Source organism: Balaenoptera musculus, chromosome 6 (assembly GCF_009873245.2).
Source record: "Balaenoptera musculus isolate JJ_BM4_2016_0621 chromosome 6, mBalMus1.pri.v3, whole genome shotgun sequence".
In the NCBI taxonomy this organism is placed as follows: Eukaryota; Metazoa; Chordata; class Mammalia; order Artiodactyla; family Balaenopteridae; genus Balaenoptera; species Balaenoptera musculus.
In genome coordinates, this window is record NC_045790.1 from 114,196,307 (window position 1) to 114,220,707 (window position 24,401).

The window sequence follows — 24,401 nt, forward strand, 5'->3', positions numbered from 1 at the left end:
GACCATCCTTAGCCTGGGAGACTGGTCCTGCCCAAAACGCCTCCGTGGACAATTCCTGCACCCCTGCGGTGGTCCAGCTGCTCTGTCCAGAGCCAGGCCACTGGGCCCGTCAAGAGGGAGGCTGGGATGTGAGGATGCACGTGGCTCCCACCCCAGGCAGCTCAGCTAAGCTGGTGCTGTCTGGGACCCGGCCGTGGTGCAGCGCAGCCCAGTGGAACTTTCCACGTTGATGGAAATGCTCTATACCTGGGCTGCGCATACAGTAACCATGGCCACACGTGGCTATTGAGTGTTTGAAATGTGGCCGGTGTGACTGAGAACCCAAATGTTTTATCTTATATCATTTTAATTCATTTAAAATTAAGCTTAAACAGCCACATGAGCCTAATGGCCACCGGGCAATATAGCCCTGGAGCATCCTGGGACCGGCTCAGGCAGGCACACCTGCTCCCGTTGGAGCCTGCAGCCTGGGAACGGCCCCCACCACCCATCCCCAGGCCCTCTCAACACTGAGCATGTGTGGGCACACCTCAGCCTGGGACTCTGGGCATGTCAACCGAGCAGCTCTTGCCCCCAGGAGGCTGGGGAACCTTCTCCATGGGCAGACGGGAAGATGGAGGCCCAGAGAAGGAAAGTAAATTGGCCAGGGCCACACAGCAGAGGGAGGAATGGGAACCCAGGCTGCTGGACCCTCACCGCCCTCCTTCCACTGCCCCAATCCTTCAGAAGATGGGCGATCCTGGGCAGCGCTCAGAGGGACCTGGCCAAGGTAGTGCCTCGCCCTGACCGGCTATTTTCAGGTAGTAAACATTTCCCCCAGCTGTCCTTGCTTAGTCCCCACGAGGCCCAGGGACAGTGCCTGGGTCCTAAGCAAGGAAATGGAGGTTGCGAGCCCAGGCTTTGCAGTCACACGGGCCCGGGGTCACTTGCTGGCCCTGTGCTCACTCTGGGTGACCTCAGCACCTAGCTTTAGATCTCTGAGTTTCCCCATCTGTCCGTGGGAGCAGAAACAGTCCGTCGTGGGTTCGTGGGAGGGTTAGCACAGAACCAGGGTACGTACTCTTATCAGTGACACGGGTGCGATAATCTGGGCGGGATAGGGGGAGAACCTCAGGCTGCCCACGAGGAAAAGAGTGAGCAGCCTGAGAGCGACAGTGAGTGAAGGGGAGAGGGTGTCAGGGTGGGTGGCGGAAGGTTCTGGAACTGGGTGTGATTCCTGATCTCCACTAATCCTCCAGGGGCCCCGGGTGAGGAGGGGCTTCTCCTCTGTGAACCTCAGCTCCCTCCTTGGTGAGGCTGGGGTGCCCCAAGTGCGTGCCGTGTGTTTGGGGAACAAAGCAATGGTGGCCAGGAGGGGCTTGGTGGGTGTGAGGCCCGGGGGTCAACCTCGAACCCTCTCCCACAGCTCTGGGCTGACTGGGACCCCTGTCTGGGATGGCAGGTGGGCATGATCAGAGGGAAGGGGTCTTTTTGGGCCAGAAGACCAGGGCCAGAGGCTGGGCGAGCTCCAGCTGCCCTCCCAAGGGCTGTGCCTCTCTCCCCACTGTCGTCCGGGGCTCTAGAGATGATAGAGGGCTGGCCGCCCTGCAGCCTCTGTCAGGCCTGGCGTTTCACAGCCATCACGACCTGTGACTTACGGCGCAGGAAGCCATGATTTATATGATGCAGTGCAGGGTGCCTGGGCCCGTTCGTCCCGTCTGTAATGAAGTGGCTGGCAGGAGGAGAGGCAGCGCTTAGCGGACGGCTGTTGGGGTGTAAGGCGGGGCTGAGGGGGGGGACTCGGAGGCCCATCCATCACCCTCTCTCTCCCCTAGAGGCTGTACAGCGTTTTGCTGAACTGGCTGGACTGAGTTGAATCTGTCACTCCTGGCAGAAACCACCCAAGAGCTGAACTTGGCCTTCGACAGAGGCAGCTAAGAGGGAGGAACGTGAAGACTGACCCAGGAGGCGCGAGGCATGTTCTGCTCCGCCCGGGACAGGGTGCACCACCCTGTATTAGCCGTCGCTGGGTGCCGCCCTGCGCATGAGTTTTATTGTCTCAGTAACCCGCACGGCACTGGCCCCGTTTTACAGATGAGGAGACCGAGGGTCAGGGAGGTGGGGCTGGACTTCTAACACAGGTCTGATTCCAGGGCCCGCTTGCTCCATCCCACCTGTCCCACCGCAGAGAGAAGCGACCCGGGCTATTAGTTCCGTTTCCCAAGGGGCCGGCGCCTAGATCCTCGCCTGGATCTTTGCTGTCGCATCTTTTGGTGGTGGTGAGCGTTGCTGTTAGGGTTTCCCTTTAGGTGGGGGAAAATATCTCTTTACCCTGCAATGGAGCAGTTTCCCCAGGCAAGTCTCTGACTAGCTAAATGGCTTGTCCTGCCTCTGTCGGCCGGGAAGACGCCCACTGCGACACGTGAGCCAGTCTGCAGGGACACATTGAAGCAGCACTCTCACCCGTCACATGCCCACACAGATCGCCATCAGCCGGGGCTGGGGATGCGGGGCCAGCTCGGGTGATGCGGCCAGGCATGGCTCGTGTCCCAGGAGGCTGACCCCTCCCAGCGAGATGGCAGGGCTTTCGGGGCACTGGACTCTAGACCCCTGAGGGAGGTTATCCTTATGCTGCGTCAAAAGGGTGTGCAAGGGTCTCGGTCCACGCAGTCCTCGGTGGGTCAACAGGGAGCTGTCACGGGACCCTCTCAGCCATGCAGGGGCTCCCCCGGGGGAGAATGCTGGAATGGACCCTAGTCTCAAGCAGTGGCTTGGTCCAGGCCCTCATCCTGGGCACACAGAGCTGCTCCATGGGGGTCTTCGTAGAGTAGGGGGGTGCGCAGGGCTGGCGTGAGCCCACAGGGACGGCGTGGAGGGGGGAGCGAGGAGACCACACCCGCTCAACCTTTGCCCCCGCCGATGCTGACCATGGTGGGGCCGGCGGGGCTCTGACCCTGGCTGGCTGGGCAGTGACGGGTGGGCTCTTCCAGCTTGGAGATGATCTCGGGAAGGGGCTGCAGATTCCACTCACCCTGCGAGAAAGGGACCAGGAGGTAAACTGAGGCTGGAGGGGTGAAACGGAGGCCACCTCCCCAGGCACTTTTCCCAATGATCTCTTGCCCTTAAACTCACCTTGTCCCAAACCAACCCCCCATTGCTACTTGGGGGTCCTCACCTGGAAGTCATCCTAGTCCCCCATCTGCCTCCTTGGCCGCCCCTCACTTCATTCAGAGAAGCAATCAGAAGCCCTGGGCACAGGCTGATTTTTTAGCGATCCCCCCCGCCCCCCGCCATGACAAGGCTGCATCAAAGGGCACATTTTAACCGCATCAGACGTCTGCCCCAAACGACTCTCTGACGCGCCATTGTGAGCCCCGCCCTTGGTGCTGGGGATGTTTGATTTAGCAATTAATCCAGCTCCCAAATGCCTCCAGAAAACCTGCCTTCCAGATCTGCAGGCTGCAGAGCCTTCCACGCCTAACTTAGCACCAGCCCTGGCCTCAGACAGGCGGCTGGCCCGGGGAATAAATGAGATGCCTTTGAATCCCAGTGGGTCTCAGATAAGGAGAGAAACCAGCCTGCAGTTTCAGACTGTTTGGTTTCTCACCTGCCCCTCCCTAAGCACTTTATTTTTAGGCTCTGGGGGAGTTTGCTGGCGGCCTGCTCATACCACCAAGATTAGTCCCGTGATGTGACGGCATCAGAGAGTGGGTAGCGCCCTTCTGGGGTGGCTGTCAGTTTCTCCCTCTGCAGACCGTCAGCTGTCTGTCTGGGCCCGTCTGTCACCACCAGATTACTCAACTGTTTTGTGTGAGTGCGTCTTGCCAGCTCCTTGGGGTGGAGCCCTGTCACCCAGGCCGGGGTCCTCTGAGGGGCCTGGGGCACAAAGGGGTGGGCAGCCGCAGAACTTGCTGCTGGGGGTTGGGAAGGGGCGACGGCGTTTCCAAGGGTGGCGGCTGGCGTGCCCCTAACACACACACACACACACACACACACAGGGCAGGCATACCTGGAAGCGGACAGCCGAGGACTTGTTGCAGTGCATGGAGATGGGGGCAAAGCTGTACAGAGCCTTGAGCACTTGGCGGTTGAAGGAGTTCCAGGGCACAGAGGCAAACTGCTCAGGGACAGAGGCTTGAGGGCAGGTGCAGACTTCCTCGCTGTTGAACCTTGTGGGGGGAAGAAACAGCCCAGAGGGGGGTATGGCAGAGGGGAGGGGAGCCCAGCAGGGCAAGTGACGCCTCCCTGTAGATGGGTGGGGTCCCCAGAGTAGCCCTCAGGCCACCAGCCTCCTAACATACTGCCTTGGCCCTGACTCCCTGCTGGCGATGGCTAATAGGTTCATCTCTTCTGCCAGCTTGGATCAGTTGGGAATGGCTGCTCCAGGGCTGGGTGGAGGGGGCTTCTCAGGCCAAGTCCAGACTCAATAGGAAACAAGTGCGGGGATCGATTAGTGATGCCTGCCACAGACACCTCAAGGAGGAGTGGAGACATGGTTGCCACATTTGTGCTCCCCTTGCTCCTGGATTCCTCACTTTCGCCCAGCTGCCTAACAGGGCCTGGGGGGTTCTGGGTTGGGGTTCCCCTGCCATGCCCAGGGATGGAAGGCACAGCAGACATGCTCCCCTGGAGCCATCACCTGTTCACAAGGTGGAAATACTTCTGCAGGAAGCCAGGGTCCACGGCACTCTTGCAGAGCTCCAGCTGCGTCAGGGGGTAGTAGTGCACATAGTTGACGCACATCTCCTCCAGGATCCCAAAGCCCCCCTGCGGGACAGAGAAGACGCCCGTCAGTACTGGTGCTTTACTCCTGGACACTGCCGCTCAACATCTCATATATTCACTGCATTCATGCATTCATTCATTCCCTCATCATGCGGTACCAGATCGTGTTCTGAGTGAGCAAAGTCCCTGCCCTCTTGGAATTCCCAGCCTTTGCAGGAGAGACCAATAGCAAACAAGTCAGCCAGTACGTTCGTCTCGGGTGGTGGTAAGTGTTGTTAGGAATCAAACTACAATGGAGGCAGCAGAGAAGGGTATTAGTGTACCCATTTTATGGATGCAGAAACTGAGTCCCAGGGAGGGTAAAGGGCAAGGCCTGAGTGGATTCAGGCTCCTGACCTTGGCTGGGGAGCTGTCCCCTCAGTCTGCGGTGTGAGCCTGGGGACTGGGGACAGCAGGGGAGGCCTCCCCTCACAGCAGACCCCGCATGGCCACCCGTCATTTCCAGAACTCAGCTCTGGGAGGAGCAGGGGCTCCAGAAGAGGAGCCGGTGACTAGAGGCTGTCACAAGCCACCCAGGGAAACCTGTGGCTTTGTCATCCTGGGAGGGAGCAGAGTGCCACCAGGTTTAAGCCCCTGGCCAGGTCCCTGCTCTCAGAGCCGCTGAACATGGAGCCCAGACCCAGGAAGAGGAGGAACCTGGCAGCAGAGGGGCCAGGCTGGAGGGAGCAGAGGTCCGCTTGCAGCGGCTCAGACCCCAGCAGGGCAGGGGCAGGTTTGGGTGCATGGCCCCGGCCCACCTTTGCCTTGCCCAGGTTCCCAGCTCTTTGTGAACAATGGAGTGGGCCTGGGGGGTTTTATCTGGCTGGTGGGAAAGTTTGAGGGGAGAAAGGCATCTGCTTCTTTATGGCAGAACAAAAGTGCTGTAAGAAACCCAGCTGAGGGCTCACGCCAGGCAGTGGACAAGGAGCCCGGGCGGCTCTGCTCAAGGATGACTGTTTAAAAAGGAAATTCCCCAGGAGCAGCTGCCCGGCTCCTGAGTGGCACCTCTGGGGAGGGTTTTCACCTGTATTGTTCCCTGGTTCTGACCCCCCATTGCCCAAGGCCCCCGGCAACCAGAGCTTTCGTCACCCGTCCTGTCCTGGCCTCAGATCACGGAGATAACCTCCCTCCTGGAATTCCACAGATTCCTGTACCTCCTACTGATGTCTCAGACATCAAAAGAGAGAGTCCGGACCCTCTTCGGGCTCTGCTCAGGAAGCCCTCCCTTTGTCTCCACCCTGGGATGGAAATCACATTTCAGGCCAGGGGCCGTCAGAGTGTGGGAAGGCCCTGCTGCCCTCCGCTGTCATCACGACTGGTGACGTGGCCACCTGCCCGAGCAGGGTGTGGGGCGGTGGCCTGAAGCTGTCAGGAGCGCTCACGTGGCCAGAACATCCCGGGACGTGACACCATTTCTCCTGGATGAGGTCGGGTGGGGCAGGGAGCATGGCCCTCGCGGAAGCAGCACGGAGCAGGGCTTGGCCTGGGGGGCTCCCCTTCCCTGTTCACTGGCTGGATGCCAGGCAGGTGCCTGACATCATCTCCCACCCTCAGCCCCAGTGGCCTCGCCCACAGAGTAGGAGATGCTGCGGGCCTGCCTGGGGCGTTGTTCATCTCATAAGCTGCTCCCTACCGAGAGGCAGCACGTGCAGGGTTGGCACCTGGACCAGCCCTGCTCCCTGCCAGCTGGGTGCCCCCAGTTGTTCCATCTCACTGTTTCCTGGGACAGCTGCCTCAGAGGGTCCTGGCCAAGCTTCAAGCGTTCCTACGCACAGACAGGCTGAGTCATTATAGCAAGTCCTCCGCGTGGAGAAGGGTTAGGGTTAGGAGGAGGCGCTCCACGTTAGCGGCTGTTGTTATGTACTGAGCACCCCCCTTGCAGTCTCATAAAGAAGGTGCTGGGGTTTAGGGCAGGGCTGCGTGCCTGCAAAGCTCTCCTGCCCGCCCCCCCACCAAGTTTGTGACCATAGACCCAGAGCAGTTGTCACCTTAAATCCAGACGGAGGGAGGGGTCACGTGGCAGGAAATTTGCAGGCACACAGCCCGGGGCTAAATGCCTGTTCAGCCCTAGTTGTCAGGTGTGTGACTTTCAGCAAGTGTCTTCCCTCTCTCAGCCTCAGTTTCTCACCCATGAAAACAGAGACAAGGATTCCTACCTTGGAGACTGGTGTGAACCCTAAATAAGAGGTGGAAACACCCCAGTGTCCATCCACGCGTGAATGGCAAACAAATGTGGTCCATCCACACGATGGAGTCTTATTCAGCCAGAAAGAGGAATGAGGCACCGATTCACACTACAGCTTGGAGGAACCTTGAAAACATGATGCTGAGTGAAAAAAGCCCGTCACAAAAGGGCACAGATTACATCATTCCGTTGATCTGAAAGTCCAGAATTGGTAAATCCATAGAGACAGAAAGTAGATCAGTATTGCTTGGGGCTGAGGGGATGGGGCTGAAGGATTTGGGGTTTCTTCTGGGGGCAGGAAATGTTCTAAAATTGACTGCGGTGACGGTTGCACGTAGCGAATATTCTAAATGTCATTGAATTGCACACTTGAAGTGGGTGAATTATACAGTATGTGAATTACATCTCAATAAAGCTGTTTTAAAGGAAATGAAATGGGACAGAGAGTAGACGTTCAATAAACGTCAGCTGAATGAAAAGACAGAGCAGTGCCGGGTGCAGACCAGGGCTCCTGGGTAGGGGAGGGGGCAGCGCAGGCTGGGATGCAACCCCAGGTCTGGTCCGCTGGGAACCTCGTGATTCCCGGGACGATTCCTGGGACCTACGCTGACTAACGAGACAGTCAGAGACGCCGTCAGCAAGTGGTCAGCGCGCTCGGGCGGTCTTGGTCTGTGCCTGTTGACCCGGCATAATTGTTAACAGGGTCACCCTTTGTTCTCAGAGGTGCCCCAGCTGTTCGATTCGTCACGTGACCACCTATCTGTTGGCGCTGCCCGCACACCTAGCCTTGAGGACAGTCGCCCCCTGGACAGATCCTCCTCCTGGGCTGCCCTGAACCCGCGTCCCAACCCTCCGGAGCAGAGTCAACTGTACACTTACACAGGATTGTCTTAGCGTGAAGCCCGAAAGGGGACAGCGTAACAATGAATGTTCCTGTAGCCCCTTTATTTTTGCTGATGAACAGTTTGTTAGAAAAGCAGCTGCAGGTTTGTTACCAAAGGTGTGAGAATGACCTTGGTCCTCTGCCTGCCTGCCCGCCTCCCCTCTGCCTGGCCCTCCCCGCCTCTCCCCTTCCTTGGTCTCTGTCTGACAATCGCCCCTCTTGGCCCTGCTCCCAACACCTCCAGCGCGTCTTTGGTTTTATCCCAACTCTGCTTGTCGCTGGTGGCAGGTGTGGCAGGCCTGTCTCCTAGGGGGCAGGGAGCAACCTCACGCCCGTGGCCACTCCCCAGCGCCAGCTCTAGTGTTGGTATTTATTGCCGTGGCGCTCTACCTAGGGCAGCCATCAAAATAACCCAGAGAGCTTGTTAAACCACGGGTCGCCGGTGTCACCACCCAAATTCGGGCTCCAGCTCGACAGGTCTGGGGAGGAACCGATGAGTTTACCATCAAGGTCCCAGGGGATGCTGACGTTGCTGGTCCGGGGACCACACCCTGAGAGCCACTGGTTGATTGAATGAATGAGGGAGGGGCAGCCTCTGGTCTAGAGGAGATAAGGCTTGTCCACGTGCTCTGCAGCAGGTGGCAAGAAATCAGGTGACTTACCACGGTGGCCAGCTTCCTGTCTCCCGTGTTGTATGTGCAGGAAGTAATGAGCACGTCTCCCTGGAGAACCAAGCCGACAGACGCCCATCAGCACCTGCCTGCGTCGGGTACCAGGTGCACTGGGCCCGTCCCACCTGGCGCCTGACCGCGGTAGTCAATCCACTACTGAGCAACCCGGCAGTGGGCCCTGGGTCCCCACACATGAGGGTCACTCTCTGAGTGTCCCCAGGGGGTGATTACTCGTCGGCCTCTGTGGCCCCTTCCTACATGGGCCAGAGCCGGCCGGTGGTTGCCTGGGGCTGGATGGACCCACAGTGACCCCCATGCCCTCATCTCTCCCTAAAGCTCTCGGGTCTGCGGTCGGCTGATCAGGCGGGAGGACGCCTGTCACCCCAAGTGCCGTCTGGTCCCGGCCCCTCTGGGGCCCCTCCGTGCGGTCCCGGCGAGTCTCACGGTGGGGCAGCCCCAGCCCCCGCTCTGCATGGACCTGGCTCCGGAAGGCCTTCCACGGCCTCTGCCCTCCCGCATCGCTTCCTGGCCCCCCTTCCCTAACCAGGCACTCACCGGGTGGACGGACACGACCTTCTTCAACATGCGGATCTCCTGGGGTGGGCAGAGTGGGGGGGAGGGGAGGGGAAGAGGGGGGAGGGGCAGAGCAGGGGGGAGGGGGAGACTTCAGAGTACTGCAGACACAGCCCCCCGACCCCTCTGTGGGAAGCCAGGACTGGCTAAGTTTGGCCTCTGGCCAGGAACGGATTAGGACAAGAAGATGGTCATCTAAGATGGATGTTACCATCAAGCTACCAGGGTCCCCCAGATCCCACAGTCGGCCACGCGCCAGAATCCCCCACCAGAGTCCCTCCCCCAGATGAAATCCGCAAGAGGAACCGGCTGGCTGTGTGCTCCTTGGGTGTCTGGGCCTGGCCCAGGAGAGGGAGCCCCAGAATGGGGGCGTTTCTATGGCCGTCGGGAGAGAGAGGGTCGGACAGCCCACAGCCATGCCCTGCACGGGCCAGCGGGGCGGGGCGGGGAAGGGGTGTGGGGTGGCGGTCCCTACCTGGAAGTGAGGGCTGTAGTGGTCGTCCCTGTTCACAACCTCCTTCTCGCGGCCATCCCGGGCCAGCACCGTGACCACCTTCCTGCCCGTCAGGTGCGTGTGGAGTTGAGAGGCGAAGATGTGGATTCCGGAAGGAGGCAGAGCCTGCGGGGATGGGGGGGGGTCAGGGCCTGGCCACGTGGTTGTCCGCACCCCCAGGGCCACGGAACGGCCATGTGAGTTTACTTCCCTGGACCGTTTGCATCACCCAGGCCCTTCCTTCTCCCGGATCGGTGAAACCCCCCATCAGAAAACTCAGTAGAGGGACGTCCCTGCTGGTCCAGTGGTTCAGAATCCGCCTTCCAAGGCAGGGGACGCAGGTTCGATCTCTGGTTGGGGGACTAAGATCCCACATGCCACGGAGCAACTAAGCCCACGCGCTGCAACTGGAGAGAAGCGTGAGGCTCGTCCGGCTGCCGACGGCTTCCCTTTGGGTCCTCTCCTGAGCCCCCGAAGGCTGGTCGGTTCATTCTGCCTTTATTCCACAGACTCGAGGGTCCTCACGTCTGGCGGACGACGTGGGACAGCAGTGCCGGGCCGTCGTGCCCAGCCTCTGCCGGCCTCCAGCACTGGCAGGTCCCCAGCTGCCCTCGGCGTGACCTCCCTTCATCCGCATGGCGGCCAGGCAGCTGTTCCGTGCTCTCACCATCACCTGGTACTACAGCCGTGGTGCTGACCACTGAAGCTGCAGGCAGGCAGCACGGAGGAAACAGGCCAGCCCTCACATCACCACCAGGGCAGACGGCAATTTTCCAGATGTTTCCCCTGCGTTAACGTTCACTTGATTTAGACAGAACGTTTCCGAAAACGGATTACACACGTCAAGCTTTTTCTCCTCGAAGTGGTCATCTCCCTGACCACACACCGCCGTGTTCGTCCACCCCATCGGCTGCTCAGGGAGGTCCTGGTGCCCTCGCCCCGTCACTGAGTGACCCCAGGCTGCTGCACTTCTGCAGGTCACCCGATTTCACATTTGTGCTTCTATCTTGTTCTCCTCCAGCTACCGTCCCCTGCCCTCATCATTATGGATACCTTCTGGCCCCCTCACAATGATTTGAGGACTGGGAAACCTTGTGGCCACATTTGTGACAACTGGGGCCAGGCCTGGGAGCCCCTGCTGACCAATGGGGGCCTGGGTTTCTCCTGTCTGGTCCCCAGAGGCTGACCACTGGCCCAGAGTCGTGAGTGTGTGACAGGTGCAGGGGGATTGTTGTCCTGGGGCCTATGGTCCAAAAAACTGTACTTCTTCTTGGCTTGTCTTCGGTGAGGATACCTAGACCAGGCCAGACTTCTGACTGCAGAAATTACGCCCCTTGGAGGTCTGCTAACGGAGGTGAGACCCTCACTCTGCCAGAGGCCCTTCCATGAGAGTCCACAGAAATGAGATTTTCACAAAGAATGTACCATTTAAAGGGGAACAAGAAAACTGAGTTATTTTTATTTTGTGCTGGAAAGTATTTAGAGACTCTGGTGAGAGAAGGCAGGTCTGCGTTCCCAGGCTGGTGAGAGTCATTCTCAAGGTCAGCGGGTCAATGTGACCCGTGTACCCCTGGCAAAGGTCAGTCACTGGGCCTGGGGCCCCTCTTTGCCGGTGAGTCTGCAGCCCCAGCTCCAGGCTCAGGCCACAGAGACTTTCACACGGCAAGGTGTCACCACGTTCTGGGGACACGGGACAGTGTCAGATGCTGGTGTGGTTATGATTTGTCACCCCTGGTCTCAGATAAGAGCTGACCCACCGTGGATGCAGATGAGGCCAGTGCAGTCTGACAGCTCTGTCCCTTCAGCTCGAGGGCACTTTGCTTGCCTAAGACTTGGAGGCTCAGGGAGCTCCCGGGAAGAACAAATCCCAGGGAATCAATTCACTGGGAAGACAAATCCGCATATAAACCGCATCACAAAGCGGGCTGCTGTGTGAAGTCAGAGAGACCCATGTTTGACTCCTCACTCTGCAACTGGAGGCACTGTGGCCCCGGCAAGCCTCAGTCTCCTCATCTGTGAAGTGGGGACGCTAACACTTACCTTGCAGGTCATCGTGAGAAGCAAAGGTACCACATGGGAGAGAGTGTTTGCAGCATTCCCAACAGACCATGCCGTTAACACCCACCATATAAAAAGAACTTTTGGTTTCTTTTACTACTGGTTTCTACCAATAGTAAGACAGACAACCCACTAGAAACTCTGGATAACGTTATGAACAGATATTCGCAGAAAGGAAGGGCAAATGGCCAAGAAACAGGTGCAAACATCCTCAACTTCCACAAATGGGGAAATTCCAATTGAACAACAGTGATGTTTTTCTCCCAGGTGACTGAGAAAATATTTTAAGCATTGATAATATGGTGGGTCAGTAAGTCTGGGGCACCAGGCACCCTCTGGTACTGTCGGGGGAAGAAGCCCCAGAATGGGCTTTCTGGGGGGCGTTTTGGCAGATTTATTCAAGTTAAAGCCCACATCCCTGTGCGTGGCAATTCCACCTCTAGGATACACCTGATACACATTTCCCGCGGGCACAGAATTTCCCTGCGGGCTTCTTCCTGTCAGTGGAAAGTTGACAGCAGCCTGGATCTGGTGACAAGGGGACAGTTCAGCACAGGCCGGGGCTGGGGGAGGCCGGGGAGAACCGAGGGCGCAGAACTGGGGGACTCACTTCCGCTCCTCCCGAAGCTCGGTCCCCCCGTCTGCTCCCGAGTCTAAGCGTTACCTGTGCCACACCTGCCCTCGCACGGTGGCCCTGGGGACCAGTGTTCCCTTGTGTGCTGCGCCCCAGGCACTTTGCTGGCCTCACCTGGTCCAGCGCCAGTGAAGTCCCCACTGAATCCGTGCTGTGCGTCGGTTAAAGGGCAAGTCACGGACAAACGTTCACTATTCAGTTTGTTTTTAAACACGCCGCATGTGAGGGCTTGTAGAAACCGGTAGGGAGGAAGTCCGGAGGGGCACAAGAGATCCAGCAACTGGCTATCTCGGGGAGGAGGAGAGGCTGCTGGGACCAAGGGGTGTTAGCTGCACTGCCTGCATTTCTCATGGTGAATGCGTGTCTATGTCATTCATAGGATGAGCACGTATTTTAAACACTGGCTCAGGTGTGGACTAAATGGGAGCCAGTTATTACTGGAGAGGCAGGTGCAGACGCACGCCGGCCGGTGGGAAGGCTCCTTGGCATCCAGAGGAGGTGAGGGGCAGGGGGCTGGTGGAGCTGCAGGGTGGGGAGAGCAAAGCCACAAGCCACCGACCTCGGCCCCCACCCTCGGGGCCTCAGCAGGGGAAGCAGGGCGGTGCCAGGCCCAGCCCCATGTCCGGCCCACTCACCAGCTGGGTGCACTTGTCCGTGCAGTAGCCGGTGAGGACGAAGGCCGTCTCCCGCGGGGGGATGGCCATCACAGGCGTGTACACCAGGCCCAGCTCCATGATGCCCGCATCGAAGCGCCGCAGCGTGGCCGTGTAGTACAGGCGGATGCCCGAGGAGTCGCGCCGGCCTGGGAGGAGGAGGGACGGAGGTGAGCGGAGCCCCTCGCCCCGACCCCCGCCTGGCACACGGACCACCCCTAGCCACCCTCAACCAGGAGGCGCCAGTCACCCACACCTGCTCCCACCTGCCTTTGTTCCCACACCTGTTTACCCCAGGCGGACGCCATGGTTACCACAAGGACCAATTCACCCGTGCAATTCCCACGTGCAAAGCAAGAGCCATTGTTTCTGTGAAAACGAGGTGAATGCTTTGGAAAGACTTGATTAAGGCAACGAAAGAAAACCGAACGCCGGGCTGTTGAACCGGGTCGGGTGAGATGCCTGCAGTGGGTTTAGGAAGCTCGCCAACACCTCAGAGGGCTTGGGAAGTGCTTTGATGTTCTTCCTGCTGGTTCAAAGGGCTCTGAGCTGGAACTGGCCAGCAGGACGACCTGTCGGTGAGGTTTGGGCAGAGAGCAGGGCATGGCCGCTCTCACAGAGGAGCCTCGGCCCCGTTGGGCAGGTGAGCGTGAGTCTGCGTGGTGAAGTCAGCAAGGAGCGTTTAAGGCACATCCTTCTTGTGGCCTCTCTCCCTCCTTCCTCCTTTGATTCCTGCCCTGCAGGGTTGACCCCGGGGCTGCGTATGCTGGGAGGACATCGCAGGAGAAACCTGAGCAGGAGCGTGGACCCCTGGAGCAGGGTCAGCACTAAGGGTGCAGCCCCCCGGCTCACACACCGTCCTGGGTCCCATCTGCTCAACAGTGTGCTGTGTGCTCTCAGGCAAGTTGCTGTCCCTCTCTGGGCTCGAAGTCAAGGACCTCTTCCAAAGAAGAATTTGGTGCTCTGCCCATCGTGTTCCAGCCACACCTGCCAGGTCTTCTTGTAGTCGACAAATTGGAGAGTACAAGTCTCCCTGGGCAGCCTCCCAGTGGTCATACGAAGCTGACGGACGGAGGTCTGGGGATGCCGGCACCCACAGGTCTCGAGTATCCCCTTCTCTGCCCGGAATCGGTCAGCGAGGTCCTGAGCATTTCGGGGCTGGTCCCATGGGGGAGGAGTAGGGGCTGGACATGGTCCACCCCCTCGGAATGGGCAGGAGAGCTGGGAGCTGGGCGGGGGAGCCCGTGTAACTGAAGAATCCTCCTCCCGCAATTATAGACGGGGAAACTGAGGCTCGGAGCCTGAGCTGAAGACCCTGCTCAAGATCGCAGGGCTGGGAAGTGGCCGAGCTGGGACCCCAGCCCAGGGCACCTCTGGGGGCAGGGCTGTCTCCCTGCTCAGCTGCTCTGAGATGGAGCTGAGAACACACCGTCTTGCCTCTGCCTCCCTGCCTCCCTGCCCCACTCTCCTCCGGCAATGTCCAAGCTCAGCCTCTGTATCTCTGGGCTGATTACATCAGAGGATAATAATAAAAAGGGAGATGCAATTGGTTAAAATTCAGATGGGGATTAAATAGTGAAATAATTGTTGAATTTTGATATTTATAGAAAAGAGACCCATCTCCAGATTTGCAAAGTGACAGGAGCATCCTTATATTTGGCAAAAGATCCATAAATACAAGCAGATAATCTGGAAGAGACAGACTTCCCTGATGCTTAAGGAGTTTTCAAAAATCCATTTGCTTTCAGGTTTTAAATGAGCAATAAATCCCGTATCATGCTAAAGGCCCAAGCTGACTTATGCTCCTCTCTGTGTGCGCTGTAGATAATTCCAGCGGTGGCAGAAAGTATTAGTTATGTAGCCAGGAAGAAGTCGCTGGCAGCTATTGGTTGAGCACACCCCGGTGCCCACATCCAGTTGGGAGCGTTACATGCACGAGCTTTCCCAGCCTCAGGACAGCTGAGGGAGGTCAGGAAGCACGGACAGGGGTAGGGGTCACCCACCCAGGGTCACGCAGCTAGGGAGACACAGGCTGGGACCTGGCCTGGAGCTGATGTCTAATCTCTCAGACTATTTCTGCCCCTCACTTACACAAATGAAAAATGTCATTTAAAAGAAGAGAGAGTGAGTGAGAGGAAGAGGGCTATGTGGCAATATATGGCAGAAGATGCTGGTGAAACAGAGAGAGGAAAATGTTTTCAGTTTCTGATACAGTATCAACTGGCATCATCATCCTAAAGACTGACCCTGGTTGCTCCACCTTCAGGCACAGCATGATCCAGCAGTCCCTGCCCCCACCTCGCTTTCCCATCCCCTACATTGCAGCCAGGCTGGACCGCCTGTCTCCCTTTCCCACCTCCGTGTCTGTGAACAGCACAGTCTATCCCTCCATCTGGAATGAAGCACCTGTCAGCTTCCCCTGTGAAAATGCTCCTGGTCCTCCGAGGCCCAGGTCACAAGCCGCCATGATGCCGCCCAGGCTGTGTGGACTCTTCCTTTCACACTTTCTTGCACTTTGCTTGTGTCTCCCTCCTAAAAAGCCTTTGCACCTTTCTGGACCTAAGGTCTGGTGTGGTAAATTGGGGAATGAGACACGATCCTGCATCTCACACGAGGGGGTCTTATGGATTTCTGTTTACCTAGTATAAATTCAACAGCACGAAACAAACAAGAGCCACCCCTCCAGCGCCCAGGGCAGACATCGCTAATCAATCCCAGTACGGCCTTCAGCTGCCTTTCCAGCAGGGAGCTGGAGCTGCAGCTGAGGGTCAGTCAGAGGAGCCCGGTGAGCAGAACCTGTTTGCCACCCTGACACGGAACACGTGGAAATAAAATCCCATTGACGCATTCACACTCCAGGCATGCATTTGCTCTGTTGTGACAGGTTTTGAGAAGCAGGAGGGAAGTTCATAGCCAGAAACGCCCCGCAGTGAGCCAGGCACTCCCCTTGCCCTGAGGACAGTCCTGGGGCCGTGCCTCCCAATGGTCAAACCGTGGGAGGCTGGGTTCTAGGCAGGGATCGTGTTGGCTCTGGAGTGGACTGCATCCTACCGTCCTGCCAGGTGCCCTGTCCTGGCCCAGCCTGTTCTGCGGACGGCAGAGCCACCTCTCCTGGGTGCTGGAGAGTCACCCCTTTGGGGAGGGGAGGTCAGGGATGGGGGGGCATCTCCTGGTCTGAGCAGCCTCACAGAAGTTAGATTTTCAGGGGAGACGTCACATGGGACCACTCCAGCCTGTGACCTCCCTCCATTGCCTGTGACCCCGTTGGTTGGCACACCCTGATGCTAGCCCTCTGCTCTGCCGGGTGCCAATGAGGAAAGGGTGTGGGAGGAGGGGTGAGCTGTGTTTACTCATACGGACCCGACATCTAAATGATTCCTTACAGCTTCAGAATCAGACCAAGCTTGCCAGGTTCAAGTGTGGGCTTGGCCATAGCACGGCTGCACCACGGAGGCCACGGAGACGGGTCAGACCAGACCTCCTGGCTCTAAATTCCTACTCGCTTCATGGCCCTGGAGGCATCCCTTTACCACTGGCCTTAATTTGCTCTTCTGCAAAATAGGCACACAGGAAACCTCTACCTGCCTTTCCCAGGTGGTACCTGGGACAGCGTCGTGTTGATGGCAGCTGGCGCTTATGAAGGGGGAGGGGTGAAGGTGCTGGGCCCCCACCGTGCGGATGAGCCAGCCGATTAGACTCTGCTTGGGGAGCCCCCCGCAGGCCCGGGAGACGGGCAGTGAGCAAGAGACACAAGAGGGACGCAGGCCGCGGTGGGCCACGTGACAAGGAGGCTAGACCTGGGGGGAGAGGGATGCGGTGCTAAGCCCCGCCAGCCCGGCTATCTTCCTAACTGGGTATGGCCGCGCCCAGGGTTCCCGAGGGGAGGACGGTAAGGCTGGAAGCACACCTCGGAGCTCCCTACCTTTTATCATCAGCGGGTTGTGGTAGTGAACTTCCAGGCGGAGAAATCTGGAGGACCCAGGGCCCCCGAAAGCAAGGCCGGCTTCCTCTGGGTAGTAAAAGGCCTGCAGGGAGCAGGGAGGGTGGGGTCAGGCCGGGCAGACAGACTGGGGTGTCAAGAGAGGGGTCCCGGGGCGGTCAGGGCATACCCACCCATGTGCTGGGGCCTGAGCTGCAGAGAGGGGTGTTGGTGGGGCAGCCGGATTAGGACTCTCCCCCTGACGGGCAGCTCATTACCAGCCCATGCAATGTTCCTATTAGACTCGGGGTCAGGGAGCGGGGAGAGCTCATGCCCCCAGGCGAGCCCACCGCCCAAGCCCCTCCTCTGAGCTGGTGGAGGAAGCTGCTGGAAGACCCTGGACGCAGCCCAGGGAGGCCAGCCCCGGGGCCACACTGTGCACAGACCCCTCCAAGTCCAGCGGAACTTGATTGGGGAAATGAGAGCAATGTCCACGAGGAATGTTAGGTCGTGGGGCTCTTGCATTTTTACAGGAAAGTAACGGAGGCTGGAGAAGGCGTTCGTGGCTCAAAAGAGCCATGGGATTCCAACAATGCACAGGTGGTGGGGAGACGGGGTTATTCGGGGCCTGGGTTGCCCTGGGGGCCTCACAGGCTCCCTCCTTCTTGGAGGCTCTCATGCATAAGTGGGGGCCCCCTGGGGAGATGCTGGGAAGGGCACGCACCTTGGCGCCCAGGGCCCAGGCAGCCAGCACGTGGCGACAGTAGTTGAGCCGCTCCGGCTTCATCTTGGAGTCGCAGGGCCCGCTGAAGTGGGGGAAGCTCTCGAACTCGGCTGCGCACTGGAAGACCTCCATGTGGTGCACCAGGGCCTCGTTGCCCTCGGTGACGATGGGCTCGTACTGCGGGAGTGGAGCACCCCCTGAGCCTGGGGCAGCAGACCCCGCCCACCCACCTGCTCACCCCCACTGGTGGGGCTCTGACCCAGCAGCTCCCGTCCGTGGGCCTCCGCTTGCCCCTCTGTGAAATGGGAGGGTTGAGCCAGGTGATTTCCAGGGGTGCTTCTGGGGCTCAGGGTTTTGGGGGTGGAGCCACCACCCCGGAACCAGGCAGAATCTGCCAGAAGCTCACGGTGAGCTCAGGAGCAAAGGGAAGGGGACCCAGGCAAGTCATTTCCCGGTGAGGGGGTTGGGGGACAGGAAGGCAGCAGTCCTCGTGTGAACGTGGCAGTGGCTGCACAGACACACGGAGACTGCCCAAGGCAAGGCTGAGCCTGGGGGGCAGGTGCAGCCGTGAGTCAGGCCCACCACTTCCTGCTGTGTGACTTTGGGAACTCACACTACCTCTCTGGGCTGTACGTCTGCGAATGGAAATAAGAGTGATAATATCTAGCACTATGTGTGTAGCATTGTGGTGATGGAGGGGGTAAACCACCTCCCCTTTCCCCAGGGCCAGGCAAAGAGGGGACATTCAACAGCTACTGTCGTTACTGTTATATCTCCAGGAAGGTGTTTAGAGCAATTGGGCTCTGAGTTGAGTTGTTATTTCATGAAGGAGGACGGTGTCCTGACGGACAGATAAATAGCTAGACAGCCGTTCCAGTCCCAGGAGAAGATGCAAAAATCAAGACATCAGTTGCCTTTGGTCCAGGCTGGGAAACTGGGGTGCAGCAGCAGCCCTGGGAGGGTGGGGAGTGAGCAGGGTGACGGGGGGGGGGGTCAGAGCACACTTGTGGCTGCAGAAAGTTCAGACCCTGCCTGGGGTCCACGCCACAGAGGTCACTGGTCCAAGCAGGACCGTGGACAGCTCCCCAGGGCCGGACACCTCTGAGGCCCCAGGGGGGAGGCAGAGCTGGGACGAGGACTGGGCCCACGTACCATGACGATGTGGTGCCGAGAGAAGCCGTCCGGGAGCTCGGTGATGTAGCACCAGTACGTGGTTTCCTGGCCGGGGACCAGGACGTCTGGGGCGCGGATCTCCATGGTGCGCATGTCCGAGGGCAGGGCCGGGATGGAGATGTTGGGCTTCAGCAGCTGCACCCTCTGCAGCCCCGTCTGCAGGCTGGAGACGTTGATGGCCTCCAGCGACTGGAACGGCTCCTCCAGGATCCCGTACACCAAGTGGACGGTGCCGTCCTGCAGGCGAGACAGGGCCCCGCGCTTGCCCACTCACGCCCCCAGAGCTGGGCTCCTGGTAACCGGGGAGACGCCAGGTCCCTACCCACCCTCGCCTGGCTGGTGACATGCCCGGTTCTCACCTCTCTGAGGGAGGGGAGCTTTGAGGCTCTGCGTGGACCTGGCTGGGATTAAATCCAAGGCCGACCACCCCCAGAGCCCACGGTTTGCACCAGCCATTAATACATGTTGTCTTCCTAAATGCTTTCTGTCTACATTTGCTTAGCATCCGTTCAACTAACCATTGCTGGGTCGCTGTGACCCAGGCCGGCTGGCTCACCTGGGACGTGTGTTCCCTCCACCAGCCCCAGGGTCACTGCGGACAGGGCTGTTCTCTGCACAGGTGTCTCAGAGGTCCAGGCAGAAGGCTTCCCCACACCCAGGCTGGAGGCTCTGAGCTGAGCACACGTTGGCACCAGACGCCGTGCAAAGTTCTGGGAGAGGGTCCTCTGCCTGCCCTTGCCCTTGTCCATGGGGAAGGTGAGCCAGGAGGGGGAGGACTCAGACCTCCTTCTGGAAGGACACTTCTTCTGGCTCCAGCTCTGTCCCCTCTGTGCCGTGTGTCCCTGGGCAAGTCCTCCCCTGTCTGGCCTCAGTTTCCTCGTGTAGCACTGGGCCAGCCCATGTCACTGACACGCCATAAAGATAACACAGACTTTGGGTGTCAAGGTGCATTGGCAAGTGGAAAGGAGTTTGTCTTCAGGAGATAACTGGTTTGTTTTTCCCTAAGGGTCTTGGAGCAACGTGAGAAGCCTAAGGATTTTTAGATCTGTTGCGGCTGTGAATTCCTAGACAGAGCAGGTCGAGCCTTACAGATCATCTAATTCCCTTTTCTCCTTTTACAGACAGGTAAACTGAGGCCCAGAGGAGATGGGGACCCGCCCTGAGCCTCACAGCCCATTGGCCACAGAGCCAGTCTGGGAAACCAAGTCTCCTGGGCTCTTTCCAGAATTCTACTGAAGATGCTGGACCAGGAGGAGAGAACTAATCAGGCGCGAGATCACTCAGGTCCCTGTCTGAAAGCTTTGGGGCGAGACCAACATCTAGAAACATGTCAGCTATGTGTCAACCAAGAGCTGCTTATTGGCCGGATCAGACGCCGATGGCAGAGCTGGTTTCTCCCGACCTCCTTGTCCCCACCCAGCCGCCTCTGGAATCCACGCTCTCTGTGCATGGCTGGCCCGGGGATACTGCCCTGGGATGCGAGAGGGCTCTACGTGGCCCACAGTCTCCTGGGCAAGCGGGCTGCCACCCACCTCGATGAGGTAATCCTTGGGGTCACAGGTGCCAAAGGGCCTCTTGAACAGCAGGGATAGGCCTTCCCGGGTCCTCTGTGCCCGCAGCAGCTGGTAATCCTGCTGGGCATCCAGGTGGATCTGCCCCTTCTGGTCACTCCAGGCGTCCTGTCGAGGCAAGGGCGGGCTCGGAGCACAAGGGGCTGAGCCGTGGGGCCAGAGTCCAGGGATGGCCGCCCACAGTGCAGCCCCTGGACACACCTCGCCCTGGGGCTCCTGGGGTCCTGCCCCGGGTGGGCGTCACACCCACACTCGGTGTCTGCCTGAGACAGTGGAGTTGACCTCCAACCCCACTCTCTTCCTCTGTGCCCTTGACACACGGCCTCAAATGCCAGCCAGGACTCACTGGGGCTGGTTAGCCGTGCAGGTTCCCAGACCTCTGGGTGGGACCCAGGAACCTGTATCACGAAGAAGGTGCCATGATTGGGAATGTGGAGCCTTAGACGAAGAATCGCCTTTGGTCTGTGGAGGGAGGGACCCTAACAGCACACGGAGCCTCGGAGAGGGTTTGGGGGGCCCACCCCGCACTTGCACACCCGAGAGTGAGCCCGCCTGAAACGCTGCATCCCCAGCATCTTGCCCACCTTGCCCTAGCCTTAGCCTTGCCCGGAGAGGGTAAACCGAGGCCCAGGAGGAAACGGACCCGCTGCATTTCCCCAGGATGTCCGAGGGTGGTGGTTCTGGCCAGACCCTGCCCTCCTCTCCCCCTATCTGTTTCCCTGGCACCCGGCTCTAAGGCTCGGCCACCCCGGGGCTCCAGGCCAGGGCACGGAAAGACGTCCACCCGGCAAGGAGGCTGTGAGGGTAACCCTGCCCCCGACAGGCAGGCCGCTATTCCAGTTCAGGAACAACACGGGACCACCAGTCCTTGGCCTTAGGATTTTCTTAAACCCTGCATTCAGGGCTAAAGCATGTTTTCCTCATTTCCTTGAGCAAAAAAGAAACCTGCAAAAGATTTTGCCAAATTTTCCCTAGAGAAAAACACCACAGTGAAGCTCGTGCTGGGGTCCACTGCTGATTTGCAGAAGGACTCATTGTAAACGGAAGCAGAAAGTCAGCTTGTGATCCCTCGGCTGGAAATCTAGAATGTAATTGTTGAACATATTGCTAAAGGAGGAAAAACAAGTCTGACATTTGTTTGCATAGGAATTTGTTGTGCAAATTAATCCTGCCTGTGCTGGAGGACCAAGTCACCCCAGCTCTCTTGGCAGCCGGGGAAGCTGCTCCCGGGCGTGGCGGCTCCTCTGGGACCGGCTCAGAACCACGCTGCCCAGGTCTTTCTTGGCCGTGACCCGTAGCCACTGAGCATCCTGGTGTAGGAGAGGTGGGACAGCCCGGGGCCCAGGCGGCCCCACCCCGTCAGGCTGGTGGTCGGGCTCACCCACCCTCCCCTGGGAAGTGGGCAGAGCTCCTTCCTGCCTGCAGAGTTGTGGCAGGGGTTGGACAGAGCACCACCGGGTTCCAGAAAGACCAGCTCGTGTGAACTTACACATCCCAAGAAGGTGGAGAGGTGTTATTGTACCCACTCTGCAGATGAGGTAAGCGAGGCCCGGGGGCCTATCCTGACCCTGGCTCGGTGCTCCTGCTGGATTCCCACACTTAATTGAAGTAAGAGCCACTCTGCTCACAGATAAAGTGCCTCCTGACTTAAAAACTATTTTAACCCTCCTGCGTCTGTTTCCATGAGAGAGTTGGGTTTGGTCCCCAGAGAGGTCAGGCTGGAAGAATGTAGGGTGGTGGCTCCGGGCGAGACGGCTAGGCTCCCCCAACCCAGAGGGCCTCCCTTCAGCTTGTCGAGGGCCCCCAAAACCTCTCTCCTTTGAAGGGAAACCTCCCCCCCTCCTTCGCCCTTTCTGGCAAGAACGGGGGTGAATTTGAGGCGTGGAGGGACGCGCACGCCCTCAGCGTCCCGGCTTAGCTCCACGGGCGGTTCGTTCCACGCCTGGGTTGGGGGCCGGGGAGCCTGCACCCGCTCAGGTCACCCACGTGTGCAAGCAAGCACCGCGCCCTTGGCAGTGGGCAGGCAGGCCAGCCACCGTGCTTGGCCGCATGTGACCTCTGGGCGCTGTTCGTGCGGGTGGGTACGTGGGGGCCGCCCTCCCGAGGGCGGGGGCAGTGGAGAGCGTGTGTTTATGTGGCGAGCGTGTCCTTCGTGTGCGGCTGTGCTCCTTGGGCACGCTGAGCTCTGTCATTTGGGGTGTGCAGTCAAGGACCATGGACGTCATCTATTGCCCATTTTGTCCTCACATCAGCAGCCCCGAGATGCCCAAGCTTGGGACACAAGGGGTGCTCAGAGTGAACGTGACCAGAGAGGCAGGAGGGAGACTTCCTTTGCCAGGTTAAGCACGGTGAGTGTAGAGGAAAAGGCAAGTTCAGGAGCACTGCGGAGGGAAGACTCACCCCAAAGTAGGCACTGTCCCCGTCGGTCCAGAGCACGACCAGGTCGGCGTTCTCCAACTCGCCACGGTCCGACATGCCGAACAGGACGCCAGCCTTGAGCTCCCGCACCAGGAGCTGGAAGTGGACAGTCTCCTGCACGTAGCTGACGTTCCACGACAGCTCCAGGATCCCCTCAGGGTCCAGGGGGATGCGGTAGGGGAAGGGGCTCTCGGGGGGAGCCGAGCCCTGCAGGGCGGCCACCAGGATGACCAGGAAGACGGCCACCGCTGTGCCGTACATGGAGGCCGCCTCGCGCACGCTGGGGCTGGGGACCCGCATGGCTGGGTGAGCTTGGCCGCCCCACCTGGCCATTTATGTCTCGGCCCCGCAGGGGGTGGGCCCGGGCTCCGCCGGTAATCACATTTGTCTGGTGGGGAATTCAATTGTCCCAGTGACCCTCCCACCAGGCCGGGCCCCAGGCCAAACGCTTTGCTGCCCTCGCTTCTCCTAATTGGCACTAATGACACAGGGACATCATCAGTGGGAATTGAAGCAGACAGGCTGGTTTCATGCCCCCTGAATAGTCTCTGAGAGGTGTCCGGAAAGGGCTCGTCCCTGCAGGCGTCCTCCAGCCAGGCACTGCGCTGACCACCAGGCTGGCTGGCCGCCTGGGCCTGTCCCCGCAGAGCTGATGGATTGGGCCCATGGTGCTCCGCCCGTGGACGGGCAGACTGAGGCTCCGAGGGGTTATTTCCAAGGTGACCAGCGAGTCATGAGACCTCACTGCTGCAGGCCCAGGGAGCTGCTTCTATAAGATAATACTGGAGGGTGGACCGATTTCAAACTAAAAATAAAAGACGATCCCCAAATAGTCCCTGTGTTTAAACACGCTCTCCATGGCCTGCTGTTCCCACTTTCGTCTTCTCTCGATTTCCCCACAGGCTCGCTCCAGCTGGTGCCACAGCTGCTCCAGAAGGAGTGGGTGTACTGCTGGGGGTGGGGGCAGCCTGCAGGTGGATTTCTGGGGGCCCCAGACAGCAGGGTACATTGCTGGGGAGCAGACTTCTTGATCGATGCCTTGCCGAGGGGTAGATGGCAGGGCACAATTCTTGGGGGAAACAAACTTTGCAGAAAGGGGTGTGAGTGACAGGCCTGCTTCCCTGTCTCCAAAGCTCCAAAACCCACAATGTCCTTTAGCCTGGAGTGGACCCCGACTGAATTTGAACCCTCCCAGGGCAGCCAGCCAATTGCATGGTTTCTCCCGCACACAACACAGAGCCTTGGCACAGGCCCGTTGAGACTCGCAACTCCGCAAGCCTCATGTGTCAGCCTCTCTGCATCCCAGCTCACTCCTGTCCTTCTCTGTGCAGCGTGGACTTGACTTGTGCTGCCACCTCCAGGAAGTTGTCCCTGATTGCCTTCTGCTCTGATCTTGGCTTCCTCCTTCCAGGAATCTGACTCCCTTCTTTCTTCCTCCTCCAATTCCTCTTCTCTCTGGAGAAACCAAGAACTTCACCAATATCCTCAGGATCCACAATATCATCTTCAAATACCCACAAATCCTCAAATAGTGACAAAGGCTGGCCCAGAGCTTGCAGCAACAGGCTCTGTTTTTGCTCTGAACTCTGTTCCTTAGGAAGGAATGACTGTGTCTCTGCACGAGTATGAAATCTGGAGCAGGTTCCCCTCTCCTGGTCCTGGTGGGTGCTGGTCCCTGCTTCCCAGAGGCCGGGCAGCCCTGC

General features: G+C 58.9%; 1 protein-coding gene across 1 annotated transcript; it reads right to left on the minus strand.

The window, feature by feature from the left end:
* Positions 1-2,088: 2,088 nt before the first annotated feature.
* Positions 2,089-22,999, minus strand: DBH (dopamine beta-hydroxylase). The gene is made up of 12 exons (XM_036855900.1): positions 22,681-22,999; positions 20,242-20,388; positions 18,689-18,946; positions 17,537-17,713; positions 16,816-16,918; positions 12,876-13,042; positions 9,531-9,674; positions 9,038-9,076; positions 8,474-8,533; positions 4,619-4,746; positions 3,989-4,148; positions 2,089-3,011 (listed from the first exon to the last, which is right to left on the minus strand). Exons 1-12 carry the CDS (start codon positions 22,996-22,998, stop codon positions 2,880-2,882), a joined length of 1,833 nt encoding a protein of 610 aa, XP_036711795.1. The 5' UTR covers position 22,999; the 3' UTR covers positions 2,089-2,879.
* Between the last annotated feature and the right edge of the window lie 1,402 nt (positions 23,000-24,401).

What these genes read in the sequence shown, in the direction of transcription:
- DBH (XM_036855900.1), bottom strand. Translation starts at nt 22,998, where the DNA reads ATGCGGGTCCCCAGCCCCAGCGTGCGCGAGGCGGCCTCCATGTACGGC. An exon ending in GGGACAGTGCCTACTTTGGG is followed by an intron (nt 20,389 to 22,680) that starts GTGAGTCTTCCC and finishes TTGCCTCGACAG; the next exon opens with GACGCCTGGAGTGACCAGAA. An exon ending in CCAAGGATTACCTCATCGAG is followed by an intron (nt 18,947 to 20,241) that starts GTGGGTGGCAGC and finishes TCTCGCCTGCAG; the next exon opens with GACGGCACCGTCCACTTGGT.